Here is a 15,907-nt window from a genome sequence, read left to right on the forward strand (position 1 = left end):
CAACACCGGGCGCCCTGCATGGCTGGGCAAGGCAAGGGGTCCCTCCAGCTGACGTTGTCGGCTTTCTTTCGCCTCTGGCCAGCCCTGGGCCGCACAGCCGGCCAGGAAGCCCCGTTGCCGCCCTCCATCAGCAGGCCAGGAGCGGGGCCCCCTTGGGGCTCTCCAGATGGGGCCCGTCTGCCACTCTCCACAAACGGCAGCCCAGTGACGCCTGTGGCTTCGGGACCCTTCCCACGTGGGTTTGCACACCAGCTCTCAGAGCACCCCCCCCCCCCGTCCCCTCTGGCCCCCTTGTGCTGCTGCCCAGCAGTCAGCCGGAGCTGTTGGACGCAAGGGGTGCACAGCTACCCCTCCTTGCCAGCGGACTTTGTTCCGGCCGGACACACAACGCATGTCCCCCTCCCCCCCAGTAAGCGAGGGGACCTCCTCTGAGACAGGCTGGAAGATGACACAGCAGCTACCCGGCCTTCCTCAAATATGTAAACAGGCCAGTCCACGGGGGGGGGGGGGGGAGGGGAGGGGAGGGGACCCGGGTGTTTGCCTTCTCAAGACAAGGAAAAGCTGAATTCCAGCACAGAGAGTCATCGTGACTTGGCAAGCCTTGGGACCAAGTGTGACCATGTTGTGGTTCATCCTTTCCAAATTGCAAAGGGCTCCCTCTGGAAACGCTGCCACACGAAAGAAGCTCCAGGAAGCTCTCAGGAAATTCTAAGTGGATTCCCAGGTAGCCCGGCAAGATGCACGAGGTCTCACAGACCCCGACCCCAAGGTGATGATGACAGCTGTCCTAACCGACAGACTCCCCCAACCGTTTTCTGTTCCTGACTGGGGCGGTTCCAGAATTCCTGAGCAGTTATCCTGGTCATGCCACACATGGGTACCCTCCATCTCTCTCCCACCCTGCCCCATAGGCTGCTGCTCCCTGCCCTCCAGGATCATCCTCCAGCTCTCCAGATCCCCACCCAGGGCACCTTTGACTCTTATCTCCCCGACATCCTGAAGCCGCCCGGGCAAAGGTGCTCCACCGTCTCTGTTTCCAGTTCCTGAGGTTTTCTCGATAAAAGCTCACTCTCTTAATTATTTCCTGGAAACTGTGTTGTATATCAGTATTTTGTGGAGTATTGGATCACAAAGGCTCCACAGCATGCCCATTCGTAATAATAGTTCATATTATAAAAGTAGCATTTCTAGTTTGAGGCAGGGGTTACAAAGGCATACGTGGTCCAGTCGTATCAAAGTGAGTGAAGAAAAAGAAAATCTGGTGGCATTTCTGAAGTCCGGGTGGCTAGAAGGGCAGCTGCCTTTTAACCACAACTGTATGGACTGGTTTACAGAAAAGGTGGAGCAGATGCATCCCCAGGCATCCCATGAGCATCTCTGAGTCAGCCTCTGGAGCAAAGGCCAGCAGGGTCAAGCCGGGGGGGGGGTCTCTCTTCAACTCCCAGCCCAGAGGTCTTCATGGGGGAAATCCGTCACCTCTCCGACTTCACTGTGACTCTGCCCTTTCCGGGTGAACAGCAGCCGGTATCTCAGCCGCAAGGGAGCCTGGGGGAAAGGAAAGGAGGCAGAGATATTCAGCCCTCTGCTCTGCTGGCCTAGCCCCTTCTGACCAATATGGGCGGCCATTCCCTGGCAGGAGTTCCCAGATAATGCCAGACTTTTCACCTTCCCAAAGCCCCAGGCAGCAGAGTCAGCCCCCCTCCCCCCCCCCCCCCGCTGTGGTGGAGGATGCAAGCCAAAAGCATCGAGAGACCCCCATTTGGGAAGGGCCACCCATGGCCCTCTCCGCCTCATGTCCATCATTTTTGCAAAACACAAGAAAGGGTCCACACCCCGTCAGCTGGCATGACAAAGCCTCTCCAGCCATCAGGGACAGGGAAACTTGCAGATATTAACACACCCACCCCATCCCCACCAATTGGTGTAGCCCGTGGGTGGGGATAACAGGAGACATATTCCATCATTACCCAAAAGCTGTCCCCACCCATGCCTGTTCTGAATTTTTCCTAGGCAGCCAGGCTGGTTCAGAGGACTCATTGGCAGCTACTCCCCCCACCCCTCCCCCACCCCCGATTCCTTGCCTGGTAGTTGCACAGAACAGCACTCCTGGGGTGCCAGCCACCCCCACACCCCCACCCCAATCCCAGGCATGTACCTTGCAAGGGTTGGCCAGCAGCAGGACTTGGGAGATCACCGTTGGGGGCAGCAGGGGGTTGAAGGCAGGCAGCTCTGAACCCGTGGCCGGCTGGAGCTTGACTGCCATGGACTGCCGTTCGTCGGCCACAAACGGAAGAGAGAGGAAGCGTTAGGAGCCCTGCCAGCGACAGGCGGCGAGACTCGGCCCAGCTGCCTGTGGCTTCGGGAACAGGTGGAGGAAACTCTGCCTGTTTTTGCCCTTTTGCACCCCTAGACCCCCAACAGCCGGGGGGCTTTGCCTCTTTTGCCAGGCAGGCAAAATCACCCCACTTACCTTGGGGGCCGCGGTTTGAAACACAATGTTAGAGACAGGATGAGGGGCGGTGCTCAGCAGGGAGAGCACCAGCACCTTGGTGTCTGGGTGGCCGGGCACGGGGTCCCTGGAGAAGTGGAGCATGGCCTTCAGACCCTCCTTTTCGAAGACAGTGACCGGCGGAAGTCTGCCTGGAGGGGCCCAAAGCAGCAAGGGTCAGCCCGGCAGCAGCCCCTGGCCTTTCCGTCTGCCAAGGGCAGCCTTTCCTCACGGCGGGGGTGGGGATGGGGGGGCTGCACAAAGGCCCAATGAACAGGCTCCCCCACTTCTTTTCCATGGGGCCACTCCCCTCCGTCTCCTCCTCTTTCTCCAGGCAAAAGGCGAGCGGCTTCAGCCAGGGGCTGCTCAAAGAGATTGCCCTCCCGCCCGCCCCCCCATCCTGAAGCAGACGGGCAACTGCCAGGGGCACCCCCATAGGAGGCAGCCCTGCCAGTGAGGCTCAGTGACTGCAACTCCGTTCACAAGCTCTCCCCCCACGGTGGCCAAGGCCCCTCGTGGCTAGAAGCCAGGATGGCTACCAGGCGCCTCCATTCTCAGCGTCAGTCTGCAGGCCCATGGCCAAGGGGTGCACAAGGGGTGGTCTCCTCACGCTTGCGTCCACGGGAGCAGCTGGCTGACCCCTTGGGGGTGAACAGAACCCCTAGAGACCCAAGGGCCTCTTTCGGGGGCCCCTCCGGCCTCCGGGCTCTTCTGAGGTTCTCCGGTTAACGGGGCAGCAGCCAGGGCACCTGCTTGGCCCCCACCCCCCACTGCTTCCCCCCCCAATAACTTACTCAGCTTGATGGAGTCCAGTGGGACAAAAAGGTTTGCCAAGGATGCCGGGTGGGTGGGTAGCAGGGATGGTACTTCAGGGCCCCCGCGTGGGAGTGAAGCGCCGGGCGGGGGGCTGTTGGGCAGACCTGGCAGAAAGAGAGGGTCAGTGGGAGAAGGTGACCTCTCACCACCCAGGGCAAGCGGAGTGCTGGCCTTCTGCAACACCAGCATTCGTTCTTGGCAGCAACGTCACCCCCTCCTTCCCCTCCTATTTTGCCTGTTCTTGGTGTCCCACCTGCAGGCGTGGAAGGAGAAACGGGAAGCCACCCAAAGGACGTACCAAGAGCCCCAGAGGAAGAAGCTGGGGAGATCCAGGAAGAGGCTCCTCCTGGGGAGCCCCAAACCTTCACCAGGCGCGGGCATGGATGGCTTGGGCCACCCCAAGAGCTCAGACTTTCCTTCAGAGGAGGGAGCCCCACAAGGGCTTGCTGGGTTTAAACTCAGGGCGCTGCTGTCACCCAGCTGGGAAGCTGCCTTGTGGCTTGGTTTTGACCTTACAGAGTGCTTGAGGCTGACGGAAAGGACCATCAGGAGAAGAAAAGAACAAGAGGAAGGAGGTGAGGGAGACCGGACCCTGTGCCTGGCGATCGGCCTTGGCCTCTCTCCGCTCCCGCCAGGGAGAACCGAGAAGGGACGCGCCGTCTCCCCGGAAAAGGGAGGAAACTCTCCCCACGCCCAGCACTGACCTGCTGCCGAGAGCAGCTCCTCATCGAGAGAGTGGGTGGAGGAGGCAGGGGACAGCGGCCCGCCTTGGGAGGGTGCCCGAGTGGCGTCGCCTTCCTGCCCCACAGTGGGAGCCCCGGAGGCCAAATCCAGATCGGAAAGGTCGATGAGTGGGAGGCTGCCTGCGCCATCCGGAGGAGGAGAGGGAGGCTGAGCTGAAAGGGAAGCCACCTTAGAAAGAGCCTCTTCTAGGCAGCAGCCAGCCAGCCTGGGGAGAAAGCTCTCCAAGATGCTTGCTCGCTTCCTCTTTTATTAGTTTTTATGATATTGAAATGCATATTTTGTGTATCCCTTTTCTGCTGCCGCCGCCCCTCCAAACACCAGGCACAACAAAGAGATTAAAGTGATGAGCAACAGATGGGGAGCTGTCTTCCACGGCAGATCACAAACATTCTCTAGAACCAGAAAAGCCTACATTCCAGAACCAAGTGCAAAGAACGGGGGGCCCTTTGGAACTTCTTGCATATTTGACGCAATTAAATGCTCCTTTCCTAGAGAGCTAAACAGAAGGTGACGACGGAACGAGATCTTTCCTCCTCCCACCCAAAACAGGAGACCTTTCCACAGACAGCCCCGAAGTCTTGCACACGGTTCCCTAAACGCCAGGCAGGAAGGGCAGAGCTCCTCTTACCACCCTCGTCGGTGCCCACCAGCTGCTCGTACCGGCGGAGTCCCTGAACAAGTCTGTCATTGGCCTGGAGAATCTCCACTACAAAAACAGGGGGAGAAAGAACTGCTACCGTGGACTTGGCCTCCATCCCTTCCCCCTGCCCCTAAACCCCTCTGCAGAAGACCGGCCTTAACACGGATCCTGCGTGAAACAGGCCACATACAGAGGGCACCAACCCATCCGTGCCCAAATGTCCCACTCCCCGAGCCCTGTTTTGGCCCCACATTACCCAGAGCCACCTCATTCTCCACCGTTTCACTGGCCACTCGGAACAAGAGGGGCTTCAGCTTCTTACATCTGGCACGCAGGTCCTGGGGAGGGAGAAGGTCAGAGCCAAGGGGAAACATCACAGGCTGAGCCACACAGCCGCCGGCTCACACCCTGGGGAGGTGTGGGTGTGCTTGTTTTCTCCTTTCAAACTTAAGGCAAACATCTCAGGATAAGCTGCAGGGTGCTCAGCATCCATCTGGGGGTCCAGACCCTGAACCTAATGAAGCCCTGGCCACAGTGATGTGCAGGGCACATAAAGGCTGGAGTGTATGAAGCCACAGGGCTCTTTCTATGCTCCAGAGACCCTCCCCTCTCCCCACCTGCAGGAGAAAGAGGCCCCTGCCAAGCCACTGCTCTTCTTGGGAGCCCCCCTCCCCCTGGGGGGGATGGCAAAGGCAAGACTGCCCCCCTCCATTGAGGCCTTCCAGAGCGCCCACAGGGACACGTTCCATACAGATCTGTCCAGGACCGTCCAAACCGGTCTGGGAGAGGGCTTTACCTGCAGGGCCTCCAGGGAAGGCTTGGGGCTCCTTGCTCCTGACCTGGCCTGGTAGTGGCTCAGCATCTCCTCCAGGGCCTTCGCTGTATCGTGCGCTTCCTTAACAGCATTTGTCCGCCTAGATGCCTTGGCCGATCTCTCCTGTTCCTGCACGAGGCCTGAGGGGGCTCAGGATAAGGGCCATTTGCTCAAGCCCTTCCCTGGCCACAACCCACAAGGTGGACCTCATAATTGAGCTGCGGGAATGCAAACCTTGGGGGGGGGAGAGAACCAAACCCACCCACCCTGAGCCAACCTTCCTGCCTCTCGCCCATCAGCCATCCCCAAAGACACCAGCTGATGCCATCATCTGCAAGTCATCTTGGGGTCCCTGAAAGATGACTGGCCTCAGGGGTCTGCAGCAGCCCCCTTCGTCAAATGCACACCCACCTCTTGGATTAACCCTTTGATCAGCCTGTTGGCTGCCTGCAGGTCTTCATGATTTTTGCTTTTCAGGAGCTTCGCTAAAAGCTGCAGAAGAAAAGAAAGAAGAAAACCCAGCTAGAAGCATCATGCAAAATCCACTTGGATATGGATGCTTTGTGTGTGAACAGCCCCATTGTGCTGTGGAATTGGTCGGTGCTTGCCAGCCACTGGCATGTTTCATCCCTAGACCAGGGTCCTGTTCAACCAGCTGGCTGGCCAGCCTTCCTGTGGGATGCTCCGTTCTACTCCCAGGTCTTCTCTCAACAACCATATTCCACAGCTGCCGTGCACACCAGCTTCACTCTGGGTGTTTTTAGGGGTGACGGTTTAGTGTGTTTCTCAAAGACCTCCTGTCTTTTGTGATGCGAGGGGATGCTGATAGGAGGGGGAGACAAAGGAAAACGAGGACATGGGGAAGGGCGGCTGCCCTAACATGATCCCAAGGAAGGGAACGTTACCTGGGCTTTCTCGTGATCAGCATCAAAAATGGAACTAGCTGGTCTTGGAGAAGGTGGGGGTAAAATTCTGTCTTCCAGCAGTTTGGGATCTTGCTTCACAATTCCTGAAAGAAAGGTTATAACTACATATGACACACCCAGAGGTCCCCAAAAGTTTGGCCAGCCTCCAAGATAATACATCAAAGGCAAGAAACCCACAAGATCCAGTGAACAAGTCGACCCCGTCCAGAATACGGAGATCATAAACGAGCCATCTTGCACATCTGGTCCCTCTGTGTCTTTGCAGCATTGAAAGGAAAATTAAAGTGTGTGTGTGTGGGGGGAACCATAGGGGCAGAGCTGTGCATCTCTGGGTCAGCCTGGGCAGCCAAACCGCGCACCCCTTGAGCGGCAGTTCCCTGCTTCCCAGTGAGTTTGCATTTCAGGTACTGGGAAACGTCTTGCCCTCAGGCCCTACAAGATCCCTTAGGGAAAGGTTAGGGGTCAATAAGCACTCGCTGGACAAGCGCAGTTCCTTCTGAGAGGGTTTCCCGGACAAAAAAGAAGAAGAAGAAGCAGAAGAGGGAAAGAGAAAGAGACGAGGAGGGAGAGAGAGAGAGAGAGGCGCCCGCCTGCATCCGCAGAGCCCAGAAGCCTCGTGAGAAAACGGAGCGTCAGGGCATTCGCTCAGCAGGCTTGCGGTTGGAGGCAGCCGCTGTGGAGCGGCATGTGACTGTGTGGGGGGGGGTGGGGGGGTGGGAGGCCGACAAGGCAGAGAAGCCAGTGAAGGGGAACCTTGTTTCTTCAGCATTTGATAAGCATCTCGGATTTTCACTTCCTGAGGAAACCAGACCGTCCAGCTGAACAGCAGCTCAACGATGCGAGCCTTGACTTTCTCGGTGGACCACTCTCCGAGATACTGCAAAGCCCAAAGCAAAGGAGGTCATGGCGGGGGGGGGGGGAGAGGAGGGGGCACAGCAGCCCCCCAAGAGCGGACCCCACCCCCACCCCACTTGACCCGGAAAGCAAACCCACATAGATGGGGCAGAGGCTTGCAGTCTCATCATCCGCAAGGAAAGCCTGGGCCCTCGCCCTCGCGGACCTCCGCTCCCACGGGCCACCCCTCCTCTCCCAATCACTGGTTGCCCTCTTATCTGCTTGCGAGCCAGATTTTACTCTGTGCTGAGGCTCAGCTGACTGTCTGTGGAGGGCGGGCAGTCCAGTTAAGAGTCACGGGGCACAGACCAGGCTGACTTCCTCTTCAGGCGTGGCGCCTCCAGGAAGGATCAGGCCCCTCACAACAGGTCCAGGGGGACCTCAGAGAAAGAGTAGCCTGCCTCTACCTTGGTTCCCATTTTCTCCTCGTCCTCCCGGGTTTGGCTCCACCACCACCCCATTTGTGCCTGACTGGTGAGGTGGGGGGAGAAAAGACACCCTTTCCAGCTGCCCCCAGGCTCCCCTTCCTCAGCACAGCCGGGCTCCAGACCTACCTTGGGGGAGAGGACCTTGATCAATGCATTCAAGAAACGGAACTTGCCCATTTCATGGTGAAAGTTTTCCCCACAGTTATTCACACACACCTCCAGGACCTGGAAGGGAAGAAGGAAGGGGCAAAGCTCAGCCTGAACCCCAAATGGGAGTTCCTGCCGTCTACAACCCTGGAACGCTGGGATTCCTGATATCCGGAGCGCCGTAAACAGACAGGCCAGAGGCAAGCCCCTCTCTGGAACGGCATGCCCCAAACCTGGGGGTCTCCCAAGGGACTGGCATTCAGGGGTGGGGTGGGGGGACATGCATGCATGCTTGCCTCCCCACCAGGAACACCTCCTGCCCAGGGTTACAGCCCCACCAGCTGCCCTGCCTTTGCTCACACAAGGAAGAGTGGAACAAGGACACGGAGCGCCGCCAGGGGATGTTCCTCCCTCGCCATACCCTGGAAGCTACAGCAGCCCCCCCCCCCCCACACACACACACACACAAAGTGCAGTCACACTTACGGTGAGCGCATGGAGCGCCTCTGCCTCCTGTGGCGATTGGATCTTATGCTCCAGCAACCTCAGAGCAGCCAGGGGGCTGGGGGGGGGGGAATGAGACAAACCAGGCCAGGCACATTAAAATCAGTCCACGTGTCAAACATCACAACCAGCAAAGGGGAGCCGGGGAGGGCTTGGTCCCTTACCCCTGGGGGTCTCTGTTGACCTCCTCACTGAACCTCTGGATGCCTTCCCAGTTCTCTTCGGGGCTCCCGGGGTCGGTGGCCTCCTCTGTGGAGGGAGAGAAGGCGGGGAGAGTCACGCCCCAACCCGAGCAACGACCCACCGGCCCACGGGCAGGACAGGGGGCCAACCGGGCCAGCCCCACATTTCCCCCTTTCCAGGAGCCCACAAAAGAGAGAGAAGCAGCCGGGGGAGGGGGCCTCTCAGATCCGAAGACCCCCTTCGGGCACCCCGGCCAAAGGCAGCGGGACGGGCGCCGCTCCTCCTTTCTTTAGGAAGGCAGGCAGGCAGGCAGGCAGGCAGGCAGGAGGAAAGCCCGCAGAACCGAGCCACCGACCCCCGGCCAAGGGGCGCCGCGGCGGCTGGCAGGCTTCCATCCCTCCCGGGGCGTCCCCAAAGGCGGCACCGGGGCCCTCCATCCGCGCGGCCGGCTCCGGGCGAACGTCCCGAGGCGAAGGCGGAGGCAAGCGGGCGGCGAAAGGGCTGGGAGCCCCGAGGAGCCCTTCTCTCTCTTCACCCCCCCCCGGTCGGACGCGCCTCTCGGTTCCCGGCCCGAGGGGGCGGCCCCGGGACTTCCGCCAGGAGCCCTCGCTCGCTGCTCGGCGGCCCCTTCGGAGCCCGGGACGCCCGCCGCCGGGCTGGCCCCGAGGGAGGGCGGCGGCCGGGGCGCCGCGGGCGTCGAACGAGAGCCAGCCCGCGAGCACGGGGGTGGGAGGGTGTGGGGGGGCTCCAGGCCAAGGGGCGCCCGCCTCCGCCGCCGGGCTCCCGGGAGGGCGAGGGGTCTCCCCCGCACAAACCGAGAGGCGGGCGCGGGCAGAGCGAGCGAGCCGACGCCGGGGAGAAGGCGCCGGATCCCCCCCCCCCCAAAAGGAGCCGGCCGGGGCCAGAGCGAGCCCTCCGAGCCGGCGCGCCTTCCCGGGCGGGTCTGGGGGCCCAGAGGGGTGGAAGGCTGGCGGGGCCCCCTGCCTGCCTGCCTGCCTGCCGCCCCGCCCGCCTGCCCGCCGGCGCGGCACTCACGCAGCAAGCGCTCCAGCGCCCCCGGGCAAGAAGCCGCCCGCCCCGCCGCCATGGCCGTCGCTGCCGCCGCCGCCTCTTCCGCCTTCGCTGCCGCCCCTCCGAGGGCGGAGAGACCAGCAGCCCTTCGCCTCCCTCCTTCCCCCGCCCCGCTGGCCCCGGCTGAAGGGGGCCTGGCCATGACAGCGGGCGCCTGCCTGGGGCCAGACAATCCGACCCCCCCCCCCGTTCCTCTCCGTCTTGCCCGGAGGAGCAGCCCTGGGAACCTCGGAATTGCCCTGCGCTGGATCAGGCCAAGGGCCCCTCTAGTCCAGCCTCTGTACCCCCCCCCCGCCCCTGCATCTGGCCTTTGGAGGTCCCTTCCTTGGAAGCCAGGGATTATTCATCCCCACCAGGGCTTGTAACCCAGAGGGGGTGGACTTTTTGACCCTCCACCCACCCCTTCTCCCACTTGTTTGAGTGTGAGCGCTCCCTGCCATCCGCAGAGGCAGGTTGCCTTGGACCTCCTGGCTCTTGGGACAGCTGTGCCCACACATCCCTTCCATGGCTTGGTTGGGCTTCTCTTGAAGGCATGCAGGTCTCCCCACCCCACCCCCGCCTCCACCCACAACCACCACAAGGACCACATCTGCCGTTTTTAAAAGCAGCCATTTATTAGAAGCTCCTGGCCACGGTGTGGACCCCCAATATCAGCTCATTTGCTGTCAGCCTGGCAGTTCAAAAGAGTCGACTGGGACGTGTCATCAAGGGAGCAAAGGAATGCTTGCAAAGACGGGACAGGCTCCCCCCCCACTACATTTTCTTAAGGGAAAGAACAGCCACACAGACAGATGAGGAGGGGTCCAGAGAAGCAGGGTCCTCCCCTGCCTCTCCCCCTTTCAGGACAGAAGGCACCGCCCCCCCATCCCCAGACAGTCACACCTGCCACCTGCAGGGGGTTCTGCTCCCTCCACCTCAGGCAGGAAGATGACACGGCTCCCTCCCCAAAGGTCCCCTTGGCCTCTTGGCTCCCAGCTGCCTCCTGGAGCACCTCCCAAAGAACCTGCCATTCAGAGACCGCCATGGCCCATTAACATCCGGCTGCCAAAAAAAAAAATGCCCCATAATACCATTGCGGCCGCACGGCTGCAGGGAAACCGCCTGCACTGGCTCTTCAGATCAAGGCAGCCATTCCCTTTCTTTATTAACACCGTCTTGCGCAATCCTCAAAGCAGCTGATGCCACCCTTGGCAAGTGTCTGCCAGTCTCCGAAGCCACCCCCTGCTTCCCAAAAGCGGTGCTCTCTCTCTCTCTCTCTCTCTCTCTCTGGTGCCTTCTTTTCCACACTGGGGGTTTGCAGGCTTTCTGGAGACCTCCACACATGCTCCGTTGCAGTTCCGTTTGGAAACAGCCGACATTACGGTGTGATCTCTCTGGACCAGGTGCTGCCCCCATTGCTCATTGTGTCTCTCTCCTCCCTCCTCAAAAGCTGGTCAACAACAGAGCGCCCTTCGTATCCGCGCAGAGGCCTCTTGGAATCCCAACGACACCATGATTTCCGCCACGCTGGGCCCCTCCTGAAACAGACAGGGGTGTAAAGGCATAAAGCAGCTGGCACGGAGGAGAGGCGGGCCTTTGCTGTTCAATAGTTTCCCCCTCCCTAGTTGGGGATGGGTGGCCTCTACGACAGCCGCCTCGCCAGCTTTGGGAGAGCACTCAAACGCACTGGGGACTGATCCCGAGGAGGGAGATCGCAAGCAGCTCTTGGGCGTGCCCACGTTCTGAGCTCCCTGGTGCAGGGAATGGCTTTTTTCAGAGCAACCACCCATGCGAACGCTGACTCCCCTCTGGTACCTTCCTGGTCTGTGTTTGTCTGTATGTGTCAGGCTCAGGGGCTCGTTTCAGCCCCTGCTCTTATGAATGGGCAGCCCATCACTGCCCTTGATGCCCATTGCAGGTGGACCATTTTGGGCACCATTTTGGACCCATTCGCAGAAATAAAATTGGTCTGTGCGTGTGTGTGTTTTGGATAATGGATTCAACCAAACCCTGGGACTGCCACCAGGAAGGCCTTTTTGCAGATCAAGGCTTGGGGCAGGGACCCACCTGCTGCCCACTGAGCGCCAGGCGCAGGAGCTTCATCATGCGGCTGTACTGGGTGCCTCCGATTTGCGCATGCAGCTGCCTCAAGTCGCCGTTCAGCTCTTCGGGGCTCGGGACTGACGCCCGACCCTCCAGCAGCCTTGGGAGCAAGAGAAGGAATGCGGTCAGCTCACAGGACAGGAAGGAATGCCCAGCAGCCACCTCAGCAGGTGGGGAACCGAAGCCCATTGAGTGGCCACAAGCGGCCCTGAAGATGCTCCGTGGGTGACGGGGGGCCTGCGGGCGTCCTCGTGAGGTCCAAGCCATTCTTTCCCATTTGGGAGACAGGAGGCACCACAAAAGCGCTTGGAAGCTGCCCTCCTGCCCCACACAAGGATGGACCCAGACAAGGCGATCCTCCTTGAAATGCGAACGCCCCGGGGGCATCACGGAAATTGTCCCCAAAGGGGAAGAAGGGGAACCCTCCCCCGGCCCAACGTCAAGGCAGAGCTCACCCCGGCCCCAAGATGGCTCACCTCAGGACCTGCCTTCCGATCTCCTCCGCCTGGGCTGACACGGCCTGTAGCTCCTCGGGCGGCACAGAGGGCCGGATCCACAGGAAGGAATAACTGGGCGACACCAAGTCCTTCAGACGCCTGACGTGGCCCTGAGGAGAAAGGAGTACTGAGGATCACAGGATCCATCTCCGGTTGCTCCCCTAACGCTGCAGGAGCCACGTCTCTTCAGAAGGCAGCCGGCACCAAACGCGCTGGAGCCCAGAGGCGCCCTCTTCGGCGGCGGAGCTGCACTGTCTCACCCAGAGACTGAAATATTGGGGGGGGGGGGGCACGAAGGTCACCCGACCGGGAGGGGTCAGCAGGAAGGCCTGTCGGGCCACTAGGCTTACCTGTCTCAGCAAGAGCACCTGCTCCACGTAGCTCTTCTCGAGAACCCCCCGGTCCACCAGCTGGCCGCCATAGGCCTGCTCCACAGAAGCCTGCAGCTCTGCCACAAGATCTTGCCGCAAGCTCTCGTCCCTGATCCGCCGGGAGAGGTGGAGCCTGTGCAAAAAGTCTCATCAGCTGGCAGCCAAGAGAGGTGGGACACCTTCAAACGTGACACCCCTGGCCAAGATGAAATGCTGCACGAAAACTAATCCGCCGCTGGGAAGGCCTTTGAGGTGCCTCACTGGTGACCAGGAGCTACAATCCCAGCCCAAACCTTCCCAGTCCAAAGGGGCCCCACCTCCTCCGCCATTCTGCCAGAGCCCTGACCCAAAAAGAGGCACACACAGACCCCTCTTAGGGAGGTGCCGAGCCGCACAGAAACGCTGACGCCCTCCTGGGGGAAGCGACTGTTCCTTTTCCCTCTGGGTCCCTGAAAGGGAAGGAAATGAAGGGATGGAAACCTGGGGAGGCTTTGGGGCAGGAAGGAGGAGGCCAAAGGGAACCCAAGCCAGGGGCAGATGGGGAAATGAAGGGAAACTGGCTCCTGAACATGGCAGGGAGCTCCGCGAGGCATGAACACAAAGCAGGCCACTCTGGATGAAAAGGATTTGCAGCTCAGCTGTGCCTCAGGGAGGCATACCACACTCCTCTGGTTCTCTACCTGTTGAACTCAGAAAGCTTCTGAAGGTCCAGCAGAGCTGAGTGCCTCTCCAGTCTGCCTGCATCAAACTCCTCCACCAGCTCCTCCAGTGTCCTCCCCATCCGGTTCTCTGCAAAACAGACGGAAAGGCCCCCCCACAGAGCTCGCACTGGGTGGCCACCTCCAGTTCTCAAGGCAGTTTATAACATATGGGCTTCCTAACAGCCCCAACCTTATTCCTCACTTCTCCTAAGAGCAGAGCAAGGGGTGGGGGTGGCTGCTGCAGAAGGGAGGTATGATCTTGCAACCCAGGGTGGGAATCTGCCCAAGCACCAAGCACCCCAAGAGCATGGGAGCGGGGGCACCTAGAGCGAAGGATGAAAAGGCTCGGAAGAAAAGATTCACAGCAAAGCAAGCTTAGCAGGTCTGAGAACAACCAAGGAAGAACTCAGCTAAGGGGAGCGGGGGGGGGGGGGAGGCCGAGGTCCAATTCTCTTGCCTTGTCTGTGCCAAGGAGGGGGAGCAAGACACAAATCATTTCGTAAGCCAACTACCAGCTGAACTGGGGAGTTTACGCTCATCAAACCATTCCCCAGAGGAATCAAAGGTCCAGCTTGCCCACCTCGTTACCTGCAAATCCCGAGCCGCAGTTTGTTATCAGGTCCAGCAGGGCCTCGGGCAAGAAGCCGTCCTGAGCAAACTGCTCGACAAAAATGTCCCCCTGCCTCTTGGACAGCTTGCTGCCGTCTTTGTTCAGGAGCAAAGGGAAATGGCCAAAGCGAGGCGGGTCCCATTCAAAGGCCCTGTAGAGGAGGAGGTGCTTGGAGGTGGAGATGAGCCACTCCACCCCACGCAGAACGTGGCTGATCTGCATGAGGTGGTCATCGACCACGTTCGCCAGGTGGTAGGTCGGGAAGCCGTCGCTCTTCAGGATCACGGGATCTCCCTCCACAGTCGCTACATCGTGCTTGCTCCAGCCGTAGACCAGGTCACAAAAAGGCTCCAAGCTCTTCTCTAGGCGAAAACGCACCACGTAGTCGGTGCCCTGAGACAGCTTCTCAGCCACCTGTTTGGCACTCAAATGCCGGCATCGGTTGTCATACCTTCACAGGGAGAAAAGAGCCTCCGGTGAAACACAGGCCACAGAAGGCCTCAGCCCTAGCCAGAGTTCTGTTGCCAGGATCTCCATGTTCCAGAACTTAGAAAAAGAAGTACCGATAAATCCTCACCGAGGCGTCTCCCGGCGGCGTAGCGCTTCCTTCTTCAGCAGCTCCAGACGCTGGGGCGTGCAGAAGCAGTGGTAGGCAGCGCCCTTCTTAAGGAGCAATTCTGTGGCTTCTCTGTAGAGACCCAGGCGCTGAGACTGATGATAGGGGGCAGCAGGACCCCCTCGGCGAGGGCTCTCGTCAGGTGGAATGCCTGCAAGGGAGAGGAGCAGTCTCTCAGGCAGCAGCAGCCAGGGCCAGGATATACAAAGATGAAAAGGCCAGAGGAATCAGCACCCTCCACCACAATGCTACCGGGTCATCCATCATCCCACCCAGAAGGGAGCCTTTTTAAAAAAAAAAAAAAAACACCAAAAGTCAGCAAAAGTGATGCTTTTCCAAATGAACCAAGTGTCGCTTCAGATCTAATGCAGGTCAAGGTAGGACAGAACAGAAAATTTGAGACACATCTGATGGAGTTACCGGCCCACTCCAGTGCCTCTTCTATGCCTTCTGCAGCTCCTGGCACCAGCCGGCTCTGGTCGGTGTCCTCCACTCTCAAGATAAAACGGCCTTGGTGCTTTTTGGCAAAAAGGTAGTTATACAAGGCTGTCCGCAGGCCGCCCAGGTGGAGAAACCCTGCAAAGGGAGGGAAGGAAGGAAGGAGGGCAGGAGAGGGTCGGTCCCGCCCCAGCCTTTGCAGGGGCCCCTGCCAGCTCTCCCACCTCCTGACTGAGAGGAAGCCCACACACAGCACAAGGCAGGGGGCACCAGGGCTGGAGGGGTCTGGAGGAGGTTTCTAAAGGGGGGGGAAGAGATCCCCACACTTCCTCCCAGCACGTCACTGGCCTTTGCAGCTCAGCCACCCAAGGGATGGGCAGCAGGTTCGGCAGGGCAGTTCGTGGCCGGGAGGGGGGGCGGGGCGGGGGGCGGGGGCGGGAATTGGTGCCATTTATCGGAAGAGGCGGAGGAAGACCCTGCTGGGAGCGGCCCGTCCAAAGGGCCTCCTCATTCCTCCCTGGAAGCAGCAGAGGGTTCAGGGCCCCGCAGGCGCCCTCCGTGCAACGGCAGCACCTCCCCCGTTTCTACGAGAGCTGTGCATGGCAGGTGCTGCCGGGGGATGCTGGGAGTTGTAGTACTCCAGGAGGTGAAGCCCCCATGGCCCGTCCCCCCCCCCAAACCCCAGCGCCTTTACCGGTCGGGCTGGGAGCAAAGCGCACCCGCGCAGGAGCCGCCATGGCCGCCTTCTTTCCGCTGCCCCGGGAAGCCCGGGCGGTCCCGCGCAGGCGCAGAACATGCGAGCCGGAGGGCGGCTGCTCGGATTGGCTACCTGTCCCGACCAATCAGCGGGCAGCTTCGGAGGAGCGAGAGACCCTTAAAGGCGCCGCGTCGCCTCTCCCTCCCTCCCGGCCTGTCTGAGCAAGAAGCTCAAGGTAAG

The 15,907-nt window shown here is 60.2% G+C and overlaps 2 protein-coding genes across 4 annotated transcripts; both read right to left on the bottom strand.

The window, feature by feature from the left end:
- Nucleotides 1–1,077: 1,077 nt before the first annotated feature.
- Nucleotides 1,078–9,757, bottom strand: GGA2 (golgi associated, gamma adaptin ear containing, ARF binding protein 2). 3 transcript variants are annotated; one of them, XM_072982647.2, is made up of 15 exons: nucleotides 9,620–9,757; nucleotides 8,566–8,650; nucleotides 8,384–8,459; nucleotides 7,877–7,975; nucleotides 7,182–7,305; nucleotides 6,408–6,511; nucleotides 5,914–5,994; nucleotides 5,485–5,631; nucleotides 4,945–5,026; nucleotides 4,677–4,754; nucleotides 4,009–4,200; nucleotides 3,283–3,408; nucleotides 2,471–2,640; nucleotides 2,156–2,266; nucleotides 1,078–1,545 (listed from the first exon to the last, which is right to left on the bottom strand). In XM_072982647.2, exons 1-15 carry the CDS (start codon nucleotides 9,669–9,671, stop codon nucleotides 1,435–1,437), a joined length of 1,638 nt encoding a protein of 545 aa, XP_072838748.2. In that variant the 5' UTR covers nucleotides 9,672–9,757; the 3' UTR covers nucleotides 1,078–1,434. The 3 variants fall into 3 exon arrangements, with proteins under 3 accessions (XP_072838748.2, XP_072838750.2, XP_072838749.2); XM_072982649.2 differs by lacking the exons at nucleotides 8,384–8,459; nucleotides 9,620–9,757 and having other exon boundaries at nucleotides 1,152–1,545; nucleotides 8,566–8,649; XM_072982648.2 differs by lacking the exons at nucleotides 8,384–8,459; nucleotides 8,566–8,650; nucleotides 9,620–9,757 and adding an exon at nucleotides 8,497–8,538 and having other exon boundaries at nucleotides 1,152–1,545.
- Nucleotides 9,758–10,250: 493 nt separating this feature from the next.
- Nucleotides 10,251–15,780, bottom strand: EARS2 (glutamyl-tRNA synthetase 2, mitochondrial). Its single transcript, XM_020804847.3, has 9 exons — nucleotides 15,665–15,780; nucleotides 14,953–15,108; nucleotides 14,494–14,683; nucleotides 13,895–14,367; nucleotides 13,286–13,394; nucleotides 12,585–12,738; nucleotides 12,214–12,344; nucleotides 11,702–11,837; nucleotides 10,251–11,172 (listed from the first exon to the last, which is right to left on the bottom strand). The coding sequence occupies exons 1-9, from the start codon at nucleotides 15,705–15,707 to the stop codon at nucleotides 11,089–11,091; spliced, it is 1,476 nt and encodes a 491-aa protein (XP_020660506.3). The 5' UTR covers nucleotides 15,708–15,780; the 3' UTR covers nucleotides 10,251–11,088.
- Between the last annotated feature and the right edge of the window lie 127 nt (nucleotides 15,781–15,907).

The sequence above is a fragment of the Pogona vitticeps genome, chromosome 13 (genome assembly GCF_051106095.1).
Source record: "Pogona vitticeps strain Pit_001003342236 chromosome 13, PviZW2.1, whole genome shotgun sequence".
Taxonomy (NCBI): domain Eukaryota; kingdom Metazoa; phylum Chordata; class Lepidosauria; order Squamata; family Agamidae; genus Pogona; species Pogona vitticeps.